General features: G+C 44.0%; 1 protein-coding gene across 1 annotated transcript; it reads right to left on the minus strand.

The window, feature by feature from the left end:
* Positions 1 to 8335: 8335 nt before the first annotated feature.
* On the minus strand, positions 8336 to 13970 carry adra1ab (adrenoceptor alpha 1Ab). The gene is made up of 2 exons (XM_034547070.1): positions 13052 to 13970; positions 8336 to 8802 (listed from the first exon to the last, which is right to left on the minus strand). Exons 1-2 carry the CDS (start codon positions 13968 to 13970, stop codon positions 8336 to 8338), a joined length of 1386 nt encoding a protein of 461 aa, XP_034402961.1.
* Positions 13971 to 18081: the final 4111 nt, after the last annotated feature.

Below are 18081 nucleotides of genomic sequence, written 5' to 3' on the forward strand. Positions count from 1 at the left end.
GTATGTGTGTGTGTGTGTGTGTGTGTGTTTTCTAAGGATCCAAACCCGAGACCGTCCTTTTCATTATCATCCTAATTATGATTGTGTTGCGTTAATGAGGACAGTAAAAACTGATTTAAAATGAAAGAGCTCGTCGCCCTCTCTTCTTATAACCATCTCCACTGGGATGCTCCACCCTTTGGGTGGGAGACGGAGAGGAAGTCCTCGAACACTTCTAGATCTTGAGAGGAACAGCACGCTCCTTGTTTTCACTCCTTCCTTTCAGCTCGTCTTTCTCCCCCCTCACTCCCTCCCTCCCTCTCTGGCTTGTCTTGTTTCTGGCTGTTGCCGAGGCGACAGACCCCCTCCGCTCTCACGCAGGGCTCTGCTTTTTTTTTGTTTGTCATGGCAACACTTGTCAGATCGGAGGTTGTTGCCCGTAGCAACTCATCTCCTGACCTGGTGTTATTAGAACAGCTTTGCGCACGCACACACACACACACTTTTTTTATCGGTTATTCTGTGACAGTTCTGCACCATTTCTACATAATCCTGGTGCTGAATTGCGTGGAACCCAGAATCCCCTGCTGCTTAAAAAAATGTATCTATTAGTGGAAAACAAACACACACACACACACACACACACACACACAGACACACACACACACAAACACACACACAGGCCACCCATGCCTAAAATAATTGACTTGGACATTAAAAAACCAGCTGTCATGTTGCATGTCCCCATGCCCTCCTCTATACACACACACACGCACACGTACACACACACACACACGACACACACACGACACCCCACACACACACCAAAACTATACTCCTTTAATGCTCAGCTTGGATGCTTTTCTATGCCATATTATGCTAATGATGTGTATGTAAGTACACGTGCTGCAGGTCGAGAGAGCTTTCCTTCCGTTGACCCCCCCCCCCCCCCCCCCCCCCTTGTAAGCCCCCCCCCCCCCCCCCATGTGAAAGTGAAAACTGTGTGATGGTATATGTCTTGGTGGCTGTGGGGTTTGTGCTTGCTCATTATGGAATATAGTATCAAATCCCATGGATGGTGATGTTAAAGAAACAACAAGGACTTCAGAGAATAAAAACAAAATGAGAAGAAAATAAAAGTATTTAATCTGTTTCTTTCTTTTCTGACATCTAATGAAAGAAGTTGTGTGGTAGTCGTGAAATGATGACGCCGAAGTAGACGAGCGCGCAGAAAAAATGGAAGAACACACCTACATCTGTAACTTTTACAATGACTTATTGTTGGTTTTCTTGTTTTGGACCCCCGGAGGCTCCAGTTCCATGATTACTTGCGTAAATGGACGTTCCCGACCATCTTTACTGCCACCGTATATTAACTTGACTCCAACCAGTCATTTAGCGGAGGTACACGTTTGACACGTGTCATGCATGTCACTGAAGATGAATGTACAATACTTTATAAACAAGATCAAATAATCAAATGTAGGTAGAGTTAACAGGCCTCTCATTCTTTTCTTTCCTCTCTAAGCCAGCGTTTCATGTTCCAATCAATGCAGGCGACAATTATTAGAGCAATACGCACATTCCGGCTCCCTCGTGTGGCTCAGATATGTACTGCAGTGAAATGAAAGACCAGACAAGCAAGTTGATTCTGGTGACCCTCGTAAAAATCTCCACCCATGGGTCCCGAGCCAGAGTTTAGAGATGTTCCGTACATGTGCATTACATTACAGATCTTTAAACAACCAAGCCCTCAATGCTCATTATTTTAGCTGACTGCTGCATCAGTCCGGGGGTGGAGCTCCACTTTCTGGTGTCTACAAACACTCCGACGGTCTGAGGCAAAGAGGTGCTTCTTGTCAAATGAACCTCAACGCCTCAGCAAGGCGCGCGTGCTGTCCGGCCGTGTGCAAAGCCCGTTGAGAGTGTGTCGGCCCTTTGATAGACCAGGGTCTGTCCTGCTTTGATGCTCAGTGCATGCTGGGTAGTCTGGGCGGGGTCACAAGAGATTAATAATTATCTCCAGTACAGGCGGTGTTTTTCTTAGAAACAAGCACAGCAAGGTGGGGGTAACGCCGCATGAACTTTGTCACAACATCCTGTGTGCAGCGCTTCTCTCCACCGTTAAATGTTTCTCCACTAGGTGGCAGTGCCGTCATCTTCTTCGCACACCACACACTCCCATGCTTTCTGCTGCCTCTTCTCCTACGGGTTTTTTTCCTTTTTATTTCGCCTTCAGCTCATGAATGAAAAATGATATCAGTGGTGAGATGGTGACGTGGGCACGTCTTCTGGTGCTCTCTGCGTTAACCGGGTGGAAAAAGAAAGAAAAAAGGAAGCATATGCGGTAATCTTCACGATGGGTTGAAACTAATGCGGAATGGTTGAAAGGTAACCGGCGATCAACCGAGCCAGGCCTGTTCCCCAGAGCGCTGAAGGGAAAAACGCCATTTCCTGCACTTTAATGAATTGACACTGTTTCCTACATTAAAGCATCCGTTGACATCAGAGTCACTTTCATGTGCCTTCCTCAGAGGCACGCAGGGGGGGGGGGATAAAGTGAGAAAACATGACAAAATGTACACCGACCGAATGGGAATGTTTGAGATGCATGCTCATGAGTCAAATAGTCTCCTTTGCTAAACTAATTTTGAATAAAATTAATATTAAAAACAAACAAACAAACCAAGTCAATTACCGCCTTTGACTTTGGGCCACATCGAACAAACCCTTTTCAGGGTTCAATACATTATTAATTGATTTGGTCTGATTCGGTTTGAATTAGAAAATATAAATCAAGGTGAAGCTTTTAATTACCCGCGCAGCTGATACCGCACATGAATAAAGTTTCTTTTCAATTCAACTCAAGCCTCGTGCGTTCTGCGGCGACCCTCCGCATTGTTTTGTATCGCTCTGTGTGCGAGGTCACGTTATTTGTTTTCTTCTTTTCTCCCCCAGTCTTCTGAGGGATGAAGATATCTGCATTTACGCACTAATTACTCTCGCGCGGTGCCAAGGTCGACGCCAGCTTTATACACACAACAACAAAAAACCCGCTACCTCGCCATTTGAGCTGCTCAGTGTTTTATTTGACTGCAACACTTAAGCTGTCCTGATTCTAGATATCAGACGACGGGACCACTGACCGGACGAGTGTGCTGACCTTTTCAAGCTTCGGACTTTTTTTAATGAGTCCAAACATAGCTTGTGTTCGTTTGCTGCCCGGAGTCAAACTGTGGCTGCGACTCAGCCCACGGCTTCACCTCTACCTCCGTAAGCGTTTCTGAAAGAACTTTTTTTGGCTGCCAGAGAAACTCAAGACCTTATAAAACCGCTGAAATCACTCGGCTCAGCTGCTGTGAAATAGTGCCGTTTTAGAATCTGACAGCCGCGGAATTGGAGGCAAAGAAACGAGATGCACGGGCACAATTTGGACAGCCGAGACGTAAAAGGTGGTTTGATGAAGTCGAGAGTAACTTGAATGAACAAAGGAAGAGAGAACTCAATGTGCCAGATGGCAGCGGAGGGCTGTTAAGACAAAATGTTCAGTGACATGAGTATTACAGTAAATACATCTTACATGGCATTAGCACCCTCGCACACGCCGAGGCTTAAAGTCTTTTCTAATTAATTTCCATTCATGGTTGTCGCCATTCAAATCAGTTATTTCAAATCCAGGCGCAAGCGTTAATAATTACAAGTGCCACTGAACTGGAAGGTGTTCGGACGAGGCTAACTAATTAAATCATGCGTGGACCGCTTCAACGGAATCGCATTGTCCACTTCCTGTCAGCTGATTCCCCTCAAAGGCACAGCAACATGGAATATATAAGAGAGGGGAAGGGGCATCGCGGGACTGAACTCTCACTGGCGCCAAGCCGGTGACACATACATGCATTTGATTGTAATGGAGCATCTTTTGTGATGAATAACTAACCAACCATTAAACGTTCCATGATTATTGAATAATAATCAGGCGGGCTATTGTTAGCCGGCTCTCTCTTTTGGAGGTGGCGCTACTTGTTTGTTTCCATAGGCTCCCGGCAAGATGACCTCTGGTTCACTAATTGTGGCTGAGTGCAGTCTTCTGTTAGTCGAGTTTGTAGCCTACACAAAGTGTTATCAGGGAGAAACAGTGGAAACACCTGTTGAGGTGTTACCTTTTGCATAATGTCAGCGTATGTTCACAAACAGAGGCGTGTAGCGGTGGCGAGATTAGCAACGCGCCAGTTTCCTCAGAAAAAACCGCGGAGGGATTTTTCTATTGGATTTTGGACGAGAGCAGAAAATAAAAACCTTTGTGACTTTTAGACTTTTAGGCTTTGTTGTGCGCTAAGGAAACACCACTTTAATGTCTTTGAGGTGGCGAGATTGAAGGTCAATATTTCAATCACATTCATTTTTTGTCAAATTACAATTTTCAATGCAGCTGCTGGACAATCCATCCGACTGAGTGAATATTATATAGTTATATTTATTCTTTCTGTGTATATATAATAATTGTTTTGTAGATTATTTACTGTTTTTACTGTTTATTATTTATATCACTTGTTTTTTCGATTTTTACTGTGTCTCATGTGTGCACTTTACCCCCGTTTGCTGCTGTAATGCTGTACATTTCCCCACTTTGGGATTAATAAAGGAATACCGTATCTTATCAAAATGAAGTACATTTGAAATTGAGAAAACTTTAGAAGCACTTGGATGAGGAGCCGCTAAAAGTAACTTCTGCTGGCAGACATCAATCAGTCCCCCCTTGTGTCCCATCGTGTCATCGAAACGTTCAATGAAACAGAGAATTATGAACGGAAACGACATAGCGGGGGAATTCTTGGCAACTTTAGCGGTCAACCTGCATGACGTCGCCACTGAGAGTTTCAGGCTCAGCAGCACTTACGCAGTGGGTGTTTCTGCTGTGGTTACTTTCCCACATACAGAAGTTATGTCTTCTGAGAGCTGAGTCACTTGGAAGGTTTCTGGGAAAAGGTCTTCCCGTTTGACGCATAAATGATATTTTTCTCATCGGAAATAATGAAGCCCCTTTGGCTCCCGGTCGCGTCTGCTTTGCTCTCGGTGCTCAACGTCGTTATTAATCATGATGGCCGATTTGCAAAGAAACGGCTCTTAGCTAAGTCGACTGATTGGGTTAAACGGCAGACGCTTGTCTTTGCAGTAACGGGAGCCTGGCTCCATTCATCACGACAGCGTTTGCCTTAATATGACAGCCGTTTGAATGAGGTGCTGAAAATGAGAGCCGCATGTTTAATAGGAACCTATTTATTTCCATAAATGATGTTTGAGCTGATGGGAGCCGACACAAAGACAACGCCGCTCGTCTGCCCGTCACAAACACACACACACACGGTCTTGTTTTTTATGACTTTTGGGGACATTACATTGACGTAGGCCCAATCCCGATCGCCACCCTCCCGTAAAGTCTGTGAGGGTTTTGAGCCCTTTATGAACACTTTCCGTACGTCCGCATTTCTGCAGACTCCGCCCAAGGGAATTACCCACAATTCATAGCAATGTGACGTGAAACACAGGGGGTTACCAGTGGAAGCGTGGAGACATAAAGAAGGTCAACATAGAGGTCCACATGAGTGAATACGTTCAAATCAGGGAGTAAAAAATATAAAATAAATACCCACATATCATATTTTTTTATGTAGTCATTAAGTCCCTTACTTAAAACATTGGAACTGGGCCTTACATTCGTTTCCTAAACCTCACCCTAATCTTATGTGAAATGTATCCTTGCCCTTAAACCATGTCTTCACTCACTAAAAACGATTTCCATCATGGCGTCACTGTCCTCATAAGACGGGTATATTTTTTTTCCGCAGCGTCTGCCGTGCAAAGACGTGCATTTTAGCCAGGAGAAAAACAACAGGACAAAAAAGGCGAGGATGAATGCTTTGACATTCAAACAGAAGGAGGAAGTCACTGGAGATGAAAATTCACTTACCATGTTTATGCTTTCAGATTGAAACGGACGGCGGTGCCAATTTGATGCAATTTATAGAAATGCGTTATAATTCAGAGCGTGAAATGTCATTGTGTCTACTAATATGTTTATCACGTTCAGCCGTGCCTGTCTTTCTGCTGTACAACGAGAGCTGCATGTTTATTAGTTGTCTGGGACAGTTACAGTGATGTGAAATGTGGGAGTTTAAACACAGGCATTATCCTCCTGAGCGGTTGCACACTGCCTTAATGTTTAAGTGCAGCAATGCAGAATGAAGGTGACTCTCCTACCGACCTCACCTCAGGTGACGGTAAAATGACAACATTATCTGTCTCCTAGAAATCCTTTTCAACGCCCTGCGTTTCCCAGATAAGCATTCTCCGGCATTCATCACTGATATGATGTCTGGAGGGGAGGGAGAAAAAAAGCCTTTAATCAAAGCGCAGCAGAGAACAACAGCTCTGCACCGGGAGGAGGCTGAGGATTTATGGCAAAGAACAAACGTGCGACAACTTCTTAAAGCAGATCAGACAGCCGAAATATGTTTATTTATTTTCTTCAACGTTCGTGACGTGTTTCTTCATGAAACGCTCGCGTTGCCTTGTCACTGGATCACACAATGTTTGTTTATTCATTTGTTTTTGCTACATTGATGAAATTCCAACAGAGAGTGGGCTGAAACACCAGAGACATGCACAAAGTATAATGCAATCCTATTCAATCTTGCCCTGCAATATAATGGGCACTCAGAGAGATTTGAATTCATTGAGTCTTGTTGATGTTGATGACCTTTTGTTAAAAGGTTATAGTGATATATTTTTATAGCTTCTTTTGCAGCAGCCATTTAGTTTATTCAAAGTTAATTAACCTGCCTTTTCCTGACGTGAACTGAATAACAACAACCTCGCAGCAATGCCCTTCCATCACAAGGCCACAGATGGAAATTCATTTCTGGCCTTGGATGGACGTTTAAAAGGTCCGTTGATCGACATTTTTAGGAAAAGACAATAATTCACACGAGTGGTTATAATGTGGAAGGGTGAACCCACCAACTCTGCAACGCTTCAGCGGTTTTTGGCCTCTTTGAAGTGTGACTTCACACCTGGCTCTGAGCCAAAGTCCACCCACTGCATCATTTAGAGAAATGGGGCGAAGAGATTAGACCACGCCCACTCCCATACGACAAAAGCCTCGACACAGACAAATGTGACAGCTACAATAGCTTGAAGAATAGCACTGAATTTGATGGATTTATTACTGAATTACACTCGCTGCTGGGAGACCACTTTGCCGGCAGGAGAGTGAGTGCCAGCTGTATTTTAAATATATAAACTACTGAATTACTCATGAACCAGTTTTGAACACCAGGAAATGATGCAGTTTTTTTCCGTGTTTGCACGGGAAAAACACAACTCCGGAGTTACTGCGCCAGCAGGAGAGCAGCATTCAAAAATAGAGAGAAAAACATCTGACACCTGTTCATTTATTCAACAGCACCACACGCTACCATGTCAAACATTAAAAGTCGATTCAATGCATCTTTGACGCAGCTTCACCAAAAACTCTAAAAGCTTCAGAGGGGTTTTATTTGTTTTAGACTGCACTGCATTGCGAGGCTGTCCTTGTATTTATCCCACGTCCAAATAACAACTGAGATTTCTTTTCAGTTTCCTTTTTTTCTTCTTCTTGACAGTTATTTCACAATCCAAGACCCGCGCGTGTTTAAAGTGGAGGTCACTCGTGTAGATCATCCACTCTGACACCAGATTAAACTTTCACAGTGCTGTCAGTGAGTGCTAATTGTGCCGGGATTTAAGAGTATCTCTCCCTTCGGGGCTTTTGTGCAATCTGCAGAAATACCACTAATGTTTAAAGAAATCTGGCCTCTGGAGTTCTTTTACACTGCCATTTCAATGAGATTCTGTTATCTGTTGTATTCCCTTTCAAGTGCAGACAGATATCCCTAAGTGTCCATACTTGCACCTAATGCACTTTTTAGCCAAAGAAAGTTGTATAATATTGCAAAGATCACTTGCCTTGTGCTCGTGATCCACAAATATTCTTTCTTCCTGCTGATCACTAAATAGCTTCTATTGAATACTTTGACATGTAGAGCTCGGCCTCTCTTCGAGAGCAGCTGAGTGCAGGCTGTTAAGTGGAGACAAAATAATATTAACTTTCCCAAACCATATTTTTTGACACTCATTTACACTGGCATGAAGGTTATAGTCTTTAGAGTTATTGTCTGCCCGCTCTGGAAGCAGCTGGCACTGCACTCTGACGCCTCTGATGGATTTTAATATGCATGCAAAAGTTGTGAGGAAGAGTTTCCACAAAGCACAAAAGGTGGACGCAGTGAATAACTCCACCGTCGCATCGACATGACGATCAAACAGCCTCTCCTGTAACGCCGAGAGAAAGGCGCAAGACCTTGGCCGATCTGTGGCCGGGGGGGTTCTGCGGTACCGGCGTGCCCCTTGCCGAGAGACACCACGCCTTCAGTAGACTCTTACTCTGGGTTTGAGCCTGATCCGGACCACAGACCGACGACGAGGAGGTCGACAGCGGCCCGCAGCAACCCCACGAGGAAGCAGTGACGCGGTTCTGGGCCGAGACGTCGGAGGTATTGGACGTGGGGCCTGGACTGGAGGAGTGGGTGGCGATGTGTCCTTGTGGTCTGGCGGCCAGCCCCCCAGTTCTCAGGCAGCGTCCACGGAGCACGTGGTGGAAGGCTTTCTTGAACTCCCGACTGAAGCACGGGTAGATAATGGGGTTGATGCAGCTGTTGAGGTATCCCAGCCAGAAGGTTATTTTAAAGATGGTTTCAGAGGGCTTGCAGGATGGGAAGATCGATCCTAAAGAACACACACAGACAAAACAAAATACGAATGGAAACAGACACTTATCCACCACAATACTTTAAGTCCCAGAAAGATAGATTATTTCTCTAAATCTACAGTGTTTTACTAAATTAATTGTCTCAGCTCATCTCTCGGTCCCTCCTCTCCACATCAGTCCACCAGATGCCCTTGGACTTCTCCTCCTTTCCCCATCACCTGACATCCCCGCCCTTCCACACACACACACACACACACACACACCTGCTCCCACATTCCTCCTCTGATCTGCAATTACAAGATCTTCCCCACTCACCTGTCTCATTCACTTATCAGCCTCTCAGGGTCCCATTTCTATTCATTACAAGCCAGTTCTTCAAGGTTGTAATGCTTCTCTAACCTGAACCAGACATTGAACCTTTCTGTAACTCTACATATAACATTACTTTGGCATTGAATCACTTTGGCATTAAATCAATGGGTCTAATCCTGCCAATACCAAAACTTTATTTATTATTTATTATTATTATATTATTATTTTAACGAATCATTTTTGGAGAGAATCTAAAAACAAGAATTTTGTAAGGATGAATTGTAATACATTTAAAGTGGTCCACTGAGTCCTGCTATATAGCCAAAAGTGTGTGGACAACCCACTGTTGGACGGGGGCTGATTTCATGATTTGAGCCCATTGGTTCCAATTATTGGTATAGCATCTAATTATATTTTAGTTCAGTATGTTTCTAGTCTGCCTCACTGGATGTAGACTGTGGTTATAAGCCTGGCATTTGCATTCTTTTCCATTTCGGCTATCTATTTTTACGATTGCACCGTTGCTTCATCATGTGCCGAGCGCTGCCCAAGACAATTGCGATTGGTTTAAAAAAATACTAATGCCCCCCAGCAGAATGATAATATGTGGGACCTTTTGACACATAGCTTTGTGGAGATAAGTCTGACTATTCAAGACTGGTGTGTTTCCAACTTTTTTGCCCCCCTTCCCGTTTATGGTATTCCTAGTTTGTTGAGGAAGAACTTAACTACATCCAACCCCATGGGATAATTTCCAGAAACCAATGTGCAAAACCAATTTTTGCCAAAATCAACATTTCACAGCAGCTTTACATGGTGCCATTGATAAGCAGCAGTCCCCTCCTTTTATCAGCTCTGGAAGCATGCTGTGCGAGTAATGCTGGCATGGTTGTGGCTGCAGTAAAAGGCGGGCGGCCACCGTGTGCTGCAGAACAAAACAGCTCTCCATCTGAAGTATAACATTTGAAATTCAGTCGTTTTTCAAACACCTCTCTCTGGGAATCTCGGGCTATCAGGGCCTCAGAGCGCTGCAAGCTGTGAGCCGTGAAGGTCTGTCTCAATTGAAATGCGTAACTATTCTCCGATGACTTGCTGCCTCGGGAGGCTACAGGGTGACTGAGGATGCCTCCTGGCATTACAGCCCATTAAGTCTTTGCGTTTGCTATCTGTAATAGCTTTCATATGAGGGAGCAATAGTTTGGTTCATTCCATTGCAGCCCATTCTGCTCCAGCGTGGTGTTTTATTTGCTCTATTTCGTCGCTTGTAATTGAATTTCTTGATGTCCGTTTGGAAAAAACGCGAGCAGCAGTAGAGTCGAGGGACGGCGGGGTAAGGAGGCAGGTCCTGTCTGGTGTTGTGCACGTAGAGCGACATTATACCAATGGTTCAGGCCTCAACAGCTATTGAATAACAATAGCTACAATGGGTTGCTCATGGTTGCTATCACAGCTACATCATTCAAAAAGGCTCCGTCTGTATTTTTAGCCCTGATAGTGACACAGCTCTTTTGAGGGCAATGTTGGTCTGTCAGTTTCAAGGTCAGCTGGTCAGTACAGCACTTTGGTCCAGACTAAAATAGCTCAACAACTATGAGATGGTTTGCCATGCAATCAGATATTCATGGTTTCCTCCAGGTTGAATCCGGACTTTGGTGATCTCCTGACCTTTCCTCTAGCGCCTCAATGAAGGCAACACTTGTTCGTTTTCATGAAATGTCTTGACAGCTATTAAATGGATGGCCATGCAATCTAGTACAGATATCTGATAACTATAATGCTCGTCTGACTCTCACAACTGCTGATTTATTAAATAAAAAAAATGTAAAAGTGTGACCAATGACAATTTCCAGTCAGTCTAAATGTGAAAATCTGAATTAAGACTGTTACACTTTTGTGAACACTTTTTGATGGAAATATCTTAATGTCTACTCGATGGATTGACAAACAACTTTGTACATATATGCATGGTTCCAAGATGATGAACCCAACTTACTTTGACCCCTCCACTTTCCCTGGAGAGCCACCAAGAGTTTGATATTTGTGGTCTTAGCAATTGCATTTAGCTCAGAACACCACTGTGCCTGCAGACTCACAGGGCCGCTAGCACGTAGACTCATAGTTGACTCTCGCGTGTCGTTAAAATTAATTTGTGGTATTTCCACATGTAGGTTGAGTAGACCTGTGTCTCTTCTGCATTTAGTTGTATCACTAATGTGATTTAGGGAAGAATGTAAAGATTATATATATGCGAAGAGTATTATAATTACTTACACATTTTCCTACTGTGTGACGTGTCAAAACGTCTTACGACAAAAAAGTCCTTTTGGCAAAATGTTTTAACAAAAATAATGACATGACCATGAAAGTCAAACTTTAATAACTTGATTGTTATGTAGTCTTAATCAAAAGACCCGGTAATCAACTCAGGCCAGACAGCAGCTCCCGCTTGTTGGTAGAGCGATCCTTTTGTTTACACTGGGATTACACACCGAGTCCTTTTTTTATGTGGCTGGTTATGAATAGACACACTGGTGAGCGAGTAAAAGATAAAACCTGAGAATGCGTTTCATCCACGTCCCCTCCATCCTGTATAATAGAGTGTGCCTTCCTTCAATAAGGTCACAGCTTGTGTAAGAAAATACATAAATAATCTCACCATCGGTGACCTGGGAGGTAACTGCTGACAGACTATCACCCTTAAATACACACCGGACCACACTGACAATCGCTTATCTCCGTCAAGTCATGAGCGTTATTTCAGAGGCAATTAAGATCTTAGATTAGACTTCACAATGGTTGGGCTCTGTCCTCTCATACGTCTGCGATAACATCGCTGTTATCGCCTTCTTTGACAGAGTCTGACAAAAATGTAGGTGTAATTAATTGAATGTGAAGTCGAGAGTAACTGGCTTAGTGGGTACATGTCAGCATACATGTAATAAAAGCTAAGAAAGCAGTGATTGCTTGATGTAAAAAAAACTCTTGATATCTTGATTTCTTAGGTTATGCGCTCATGGCGTTCTCACACAACGTGTTGTTTATTACATCAAGGCTTTTTTAAAATCACATTTAAATGATTGCATTAAGAGTAGCTAGAAGTGGACATTTACCTTTTCCAGAGCTCCTGATAGCGGAGCTCATATCTACAGTAACTAATCCTTAATTAGTTCATTTCTATTCAGTCTTACCTTTGCTAAAACTTTAATTAACGTTTGAAGAATTTTTCTGAATAAAGCAGGCTTCTGTAAGAACATGTATCAAATAAATCATTTAAGTTCTCATTATGACATCAATTCATTTCTTAATCATTTAGGTCCTTTTTTTAGATTCCAATAATGCAGCAGATCCATCATTTAAAGTTCCTTGGATGTCATTTTCGCTCGAGTTACACCCCATTTCGTGCCTCTCATTAGTCACAGAGCTACCGTGAAGACTTTCTGAACAATATTGTAAATCTATGACAGTCTTTCAAAAGCCCAGTAGTTTGTTTGACAACACTTTTTTGGAAAAATTTCTAATTTCTCTTAAATTGCAACTCACAAGATGTTTTATCCTGGGTCCATTTATCTTAAAGAAAAGTCATTCATAACTGTCCTCTCTGGTAGTCTGTTGCACTTGTAACTACACCCACCATTGACGTAATGGTGTACACCCTCAACATTTTTGTTGTGTATACAAACATTGATCGTGATGAACCTACTGAACTACTGATGAAGCCTCACTGTAGAGACCTGCTGAGCATTAAACAGCGACAGATTGTAGAAAACACTGCTTTGGTAAAGATGGACCGAAGAGTCTTTGAGGATTCCAGTAATAGTTTTTAAAACCGGCAGTAAGTGTAAATTACCTTCTGGGTCCTCGAAGGAGTGCTTTCAGACAAACAGACCTTTTGCCTTGTGAATATGACAAGAACAAATGAAAAGGTTTTCACGCAGACGTTTAGGAGGTACCTACCGATGGGTAAAACCAGGAAAAAAGGGAGCCAGCACAGAATGAAGCATCCAACGACAATGCCAAGAGTCTTGGCTGCCTTCTCCTCTCTTGAGAACTTCAGGAGCCTCGGCAGTGAAAAGGTGGTGCGTTTATGAGTCGCGGACCCCTCGTCGCCCCCCTTAGGCTTCTCCGTCTGAGCAGCGTTCCCTCTGTGTATCCTCAGCCTCACCCCCTCCGTCTCAACGCCTCCTCCCTCACTGCTCTTCCTGAGCGTCTTCATCTCTCTCTTCGCCACAGTATACACGCGGCAGTACATGGCCAGGATGATGGCCAGAGGGATGTAGAAGGACCCCAGTGCCGAGAACAAAGCATAGCCGGGCTCCTCCGTGATACGGCACACTGTCTCGTCTTCTGGGTCGGGCTCCCTCCAGCCAAACAGGGGGCCCACGGATATGACTGCCGAGAGCCCCCATAGAGCCGCCACGGCCGTCAGGCCTCGCCGCCCCGTGGCTATGGCAGGGTAGCGCAGAGGGTAGCTGACGGCCAGGTATCGGTCGATGGAGATCACGCACAGGCTGAGGATGGAGGCGGTGCAGCAGAGGACGTCCAGCGCGGCCCAGGCGCTGCAGAAGGAACGGCCGAACACCCATCTGCCGAGCGCCTCCGAGGTGGCGGAGAAGGGCAGGACGGCGGCGCTGAGCAGCAGATCCGCCGCCGCCAGGTTGGCGATGAAGTAATGCGTCACGGAGCGCCAGTGGCGGTGGAGCAACACCGACAGGATAACCAGGATGTTGCCAAGGACTCCGAACACGACAAACACCACCAGCACCATCCCCAAAACCACCGCCTTGGCGACATCCACCCCCGGGTAGGCGGAGGAGCTGCAGTTGGGACAGCGACCTGCCGTGGGGAAAACACTGGTGTTCTCAGCAGGAGCCATTGGTATCTGTTGGGTGCATTGAGTCGTGCAAGTGTCTTGCAGATGGACACCAGTCATGCCACATTACAGCTGCCTTGTTCTGCTCCTCCTAATGCAGCGGATAAAAGCTTCTCCTGCTGCATAAACTGCTCCGCCAGTTCATTTGGAGAGGCAGGGACTCTTGCCAACACTCCACCGATCACGTGGCCTCTGGCATGGTTCCTTGGCACGGTGTCATCTTCTGAAAGAGAAACAATGCCACGGTTTCGTCGTAATTAGTCCAGAATAGCTTGACAGAAATGACAAAGATTCACGTTTTAGGTGGTCACTGGTGGATTTAGAACTTCACGTTCTGCCAATGCTGAAAAACTTTAATGCAGGAAACCTTCATAAAATATTGAAGGAGATGAAAGTACATTCAACAACACATTCAGAGGATTTCATGAAAACCCACAACAGGCTAATTAGCTCCTAAAAGGTCCAGTGTAGGATTTAGGGGGCTCTATTAGCAGAAATGTAATATAATATTCAATGTTTTCATTTGTGTATAATCACCTGAAACTAAAACACGTCGTTACCTTAGAGGGATCCCTTCATATCTACATGAGCAGAACATGGGGGGTTATGCTTGAATGAAATAAATGGAATTTTCAATTTCCTTATTCATAAAAAAAAACTTGTCTTTTTGCCTCTGGATGCAAACAACTCACACCATAAAACTCCCCATTACTAATACCCGAGTCTTGTTTAACATTAATTTAACCAGGCAGATCAATTTTAAAGCAACAAATATCTATTTACAGGAAGGAGCTTGTGAGCAGTAGGGGGTGGCAAATATTCTAATGGGAAAAGAAAAACAATGGACAAGACCTAATCAAAAGCAACAGGGGTTTAAAGACAAGGACACCACGGCAATAGCAATCTTTGGAGGCCCGAAAAAAATGTATCAGTGGCATTATGAGAAAACCAGCCGGCCATGCAGGGAATACAAAGATAAATCAAAGCAGAGATAATTCAGCTGGGCTCTAACTCAAGCGGCGGATGACAGGCCAGGAATTGAACCTTGAGGAGGCAACTATATTACCGAGGCAAAGGCTTCGGCCCGCTGATAGTCCTACTCAGCAGCACTCTCGGTGTACGTGTTGGCGATCTGGGATGTCACCGAATGAGATAAATGGCGGTGTTCGCGATGGATCAAAGACTCGCCGCGCACGTCACCACGAGGCAGAACAACATCCGCCGGGCTTTCCACGTTAGTCGCCGAAGGGGGAATTTCAAAATGAAACGGGCGGCGGATGGATATCTCGATTTGTTTCGGGGTGTGGGGGGTGGGGGTGGCTGAACGCGGTGATATTCGGAACGGCTCTTTTTCCCCGCTCGTAATGAGATTTCTCGGTGCGGTGCTAAAGAGATTAGCAGCATCCAAGTGTATTTTTCTCAGCCCACCTGGGTTTGAGGACTACTGTAACTGTGAAAAGTGTCAGGTGGGATATAGATTTACATTGTCCTTGAGGCGATACAATTGAAACAATTCAGCAAAGGTAAAAACAACTTTTATTCCGGCAAATGAGTCTTCCCATGAATTCGAAACCGACTTCCGACAGGTGAGACGTCGATGTCCTGAAGCTGCTTGGCTGACACATTGCATTTCGTAATTTAACAAGAAAACATACCAAATATTTGCTAATTCCAGCTTCTAAAAAAGTGACGATTTGCCACTTTTCTCCATTTTATATAATTGAATTTTGTGGGGCTTTTGGATTTTTGTTTTAGAAAGAAGTTTAAAAAAAAAGGTTAAAAGACATCATCTTGGCCTTTGAGAACTTGTGATTGGCTTGTAAATTACTAAGCTATGACGAGACAGCCATCACTATTTGCATCCTTAAGAGCATCTTGTCCCAGCAGTGCACACATCTCTCGTTCCCTCCATATTTGATTAAAAGCCATCACCGGACAATATTACTCTCCAATTTACTTCTGAAATCCAAAAGGTGCACTTCCAATTGTATTGCATTAGTGGAGTTCATGGAAAGATGACGCTTTGCCCTTGAATAAACTTTCCCGTCAGCCTCCTCAGTCCGAGCGGCCATCGCTAAAGCAAGGCAGCCAATTAAATCTCATATTAGAAATGATAATTAGGATTTTGCTTTAGGAGACAGAATATTTGCGAGCATATTAACTGGCTTAATGTAGCCTGACCACGGGCATATTCAATCAGAGCAGCAGCTCCTGGCCTTACTATCACAAGGGTAATGTGCACGATAGCAGCATAAGTCTTCCTGACAACATTTCCTCTGTTTGCTTTTCTGAAACATAAACTGTGTTCCACGAATCCCTCTGCATTTATTAAACTGAGCTAGACACTCGTCGTCAAGGTTGGAGAAGAAAAGATTACAGCTGCAGCACGTCTGATTTATTGCCACCTACGAGTTAATTTATCGATTACCTGTGAAATGTGTCGATCGGTTGACAATGACCAGAGCTAAAAATGCCATATAATTGTTCCTGGACCGCATAGACTTCTTCAAATTGCTGGTTTTGTCCCAACGACCGCTCACACACACGCCGACAAGATGAATTAACACTAATGCAAAACAGAAAACGCAGCGAATCGCTACGTTGTGAGAAGTCGGAAGCAGAGAATGTTGTTAAACTCAATTTCTCCAACAACACCACCAAATTTTAATTTAACGGATTCTAAACGTCGGCTGGCGTAACTGTCCTTTAGGTCACATCAAAACAAATGAGATCTCCAGCATCCTTTATCAAGTGCACCCACGGATCAACATGGTGATGCATTCTGCTGGCAGCTCAGGCCCCTGTAGAGTTCACATATCTTTTTTTTTTTTACCAACTATGTAATATAACAGTTTGTGTTGGCTGTCTGGAGCAGTGCACCGCCATGATGAATTACTGTGCACTTGAAGTACATTTCTGAAAAGCTGTACTCTCCCAGAGAAAAGTGTATGTATGTGTGTGTGTGTGGCCTCATAAATTAAAACCTGCATAACATAAATCATTACATCGTATCAACCTTGAACACTAGCTGCACGCTGCTCCTCAGAAAGAAAACTTCATCCATTTTTACGGTATGGCGGCTCAATCCCAGAGGATGATATTTAATTTCCCTTAAGCTTCGAACCAGGAGCCTTTGCAGCTTTAATTACCCCTCATTTTCTTTTATAGTCGCAAAGTATTTGTTTTATTTACACCCCATTCCCCCTTCTGTGTTTTTAGAGTTAGATGGCCTACCTGTTGAGGGCAAATGTTCTGGCAATAAATCTAAATGAGGCTGCGAAGGGAAAGTGTTATTGTTCATTACAAATATGAAACGCTCTCGCTTCATACTTTTTATCACCTGCAAAATACTTTTGAGAAATACAAGGAATAAACAATTACTGAACATCAGACTGCATGAATTAGCTCGACTAAATGAGGGTGCTCATCAGTGGCAAATTAAAAAAAAAAACACCCAAAAAACAATCATCACATCCATCAGCTGATTTAAAAAATCACAAATAATCATACAGATCCATTATCAAAATGATAAGTCGCTCAGCCAGTGAAGTGACCTGTGGGATGAGGGGAGAAGAAGAAACAAACGTACCTCTTTCGCAGCGTGCGCACATCGAACTGCATCGAGTTTTGAAAAAAAGGAAAACATTTTAAAGCAAACTTCCTCTGAAGGCAGTCGTGTGCTCTTCTGTCCGCCAGCACGCAGAGCAAGGAGCTCCCGTCTCTGCTGCCTCCTCTGCAGGGAGAGGAAGTCACAGTGGACCCACCCCACCTGATGCTCCCAGGCCCCGCCCCCCCGCACGCGCGGATGCTACCTTTTTTCTTTCTTTCTAATTATCAATTTCCTGCTCGTTCGTGTCACGGTGTACATTCATACCGTTTTTTGTTCTTCTTCTTTTGAGTTCTTACGAAACATGTAGTAATAAAGCTTATATTAAGGTACAAATATGCACTCAGAATGTATAGTGGACTTGGTAAACAACGTATTCACATACAGCTTAGGGTATTGTCCTCTCTATATTTGTCTTCCATTGAGGTCAAAACATCAGTTGGCCAAAAAAGATACGTATTAATCCGCTGTTGAAAATAGTCCCCAACAAATGCTATGATGACAGCG

The sequence above is a fragment of the Cyclopterus lumpus genome, chromosome 12, assembly GCF_009769545.1.
Source record: "Cyclopterus lumpus isolate fCycLum1 chromosome 12, fCycLum1.pri, whole genome shotgun sequence".
In the NCBI taxonomy this organism is placed as follows: Eukaryota; Metazoa; Chordata; class Actinopteri; order Perciformes; family Cyclopteridae; genus Cyclopterus; species Cyclopterus lumpus.

Excerpts from the sequence above, each read along its gene's own strand:
- adra1ab (XM_034547070.1), bottom strand. The coding sequence starts at position 13,970 with ATGGCTCCTGCTGAGAACACCAGTGTTTTCCCCACGGCAGGTCGCTGT. Across the intron at positions 8,803-13,051 it reads TTTCCTGGTTTTACCCATCG|GATCGATCTTCCCATCCTGC; the intron begins GTAGGTACCTCC and ends TGTGTTCTTTAG.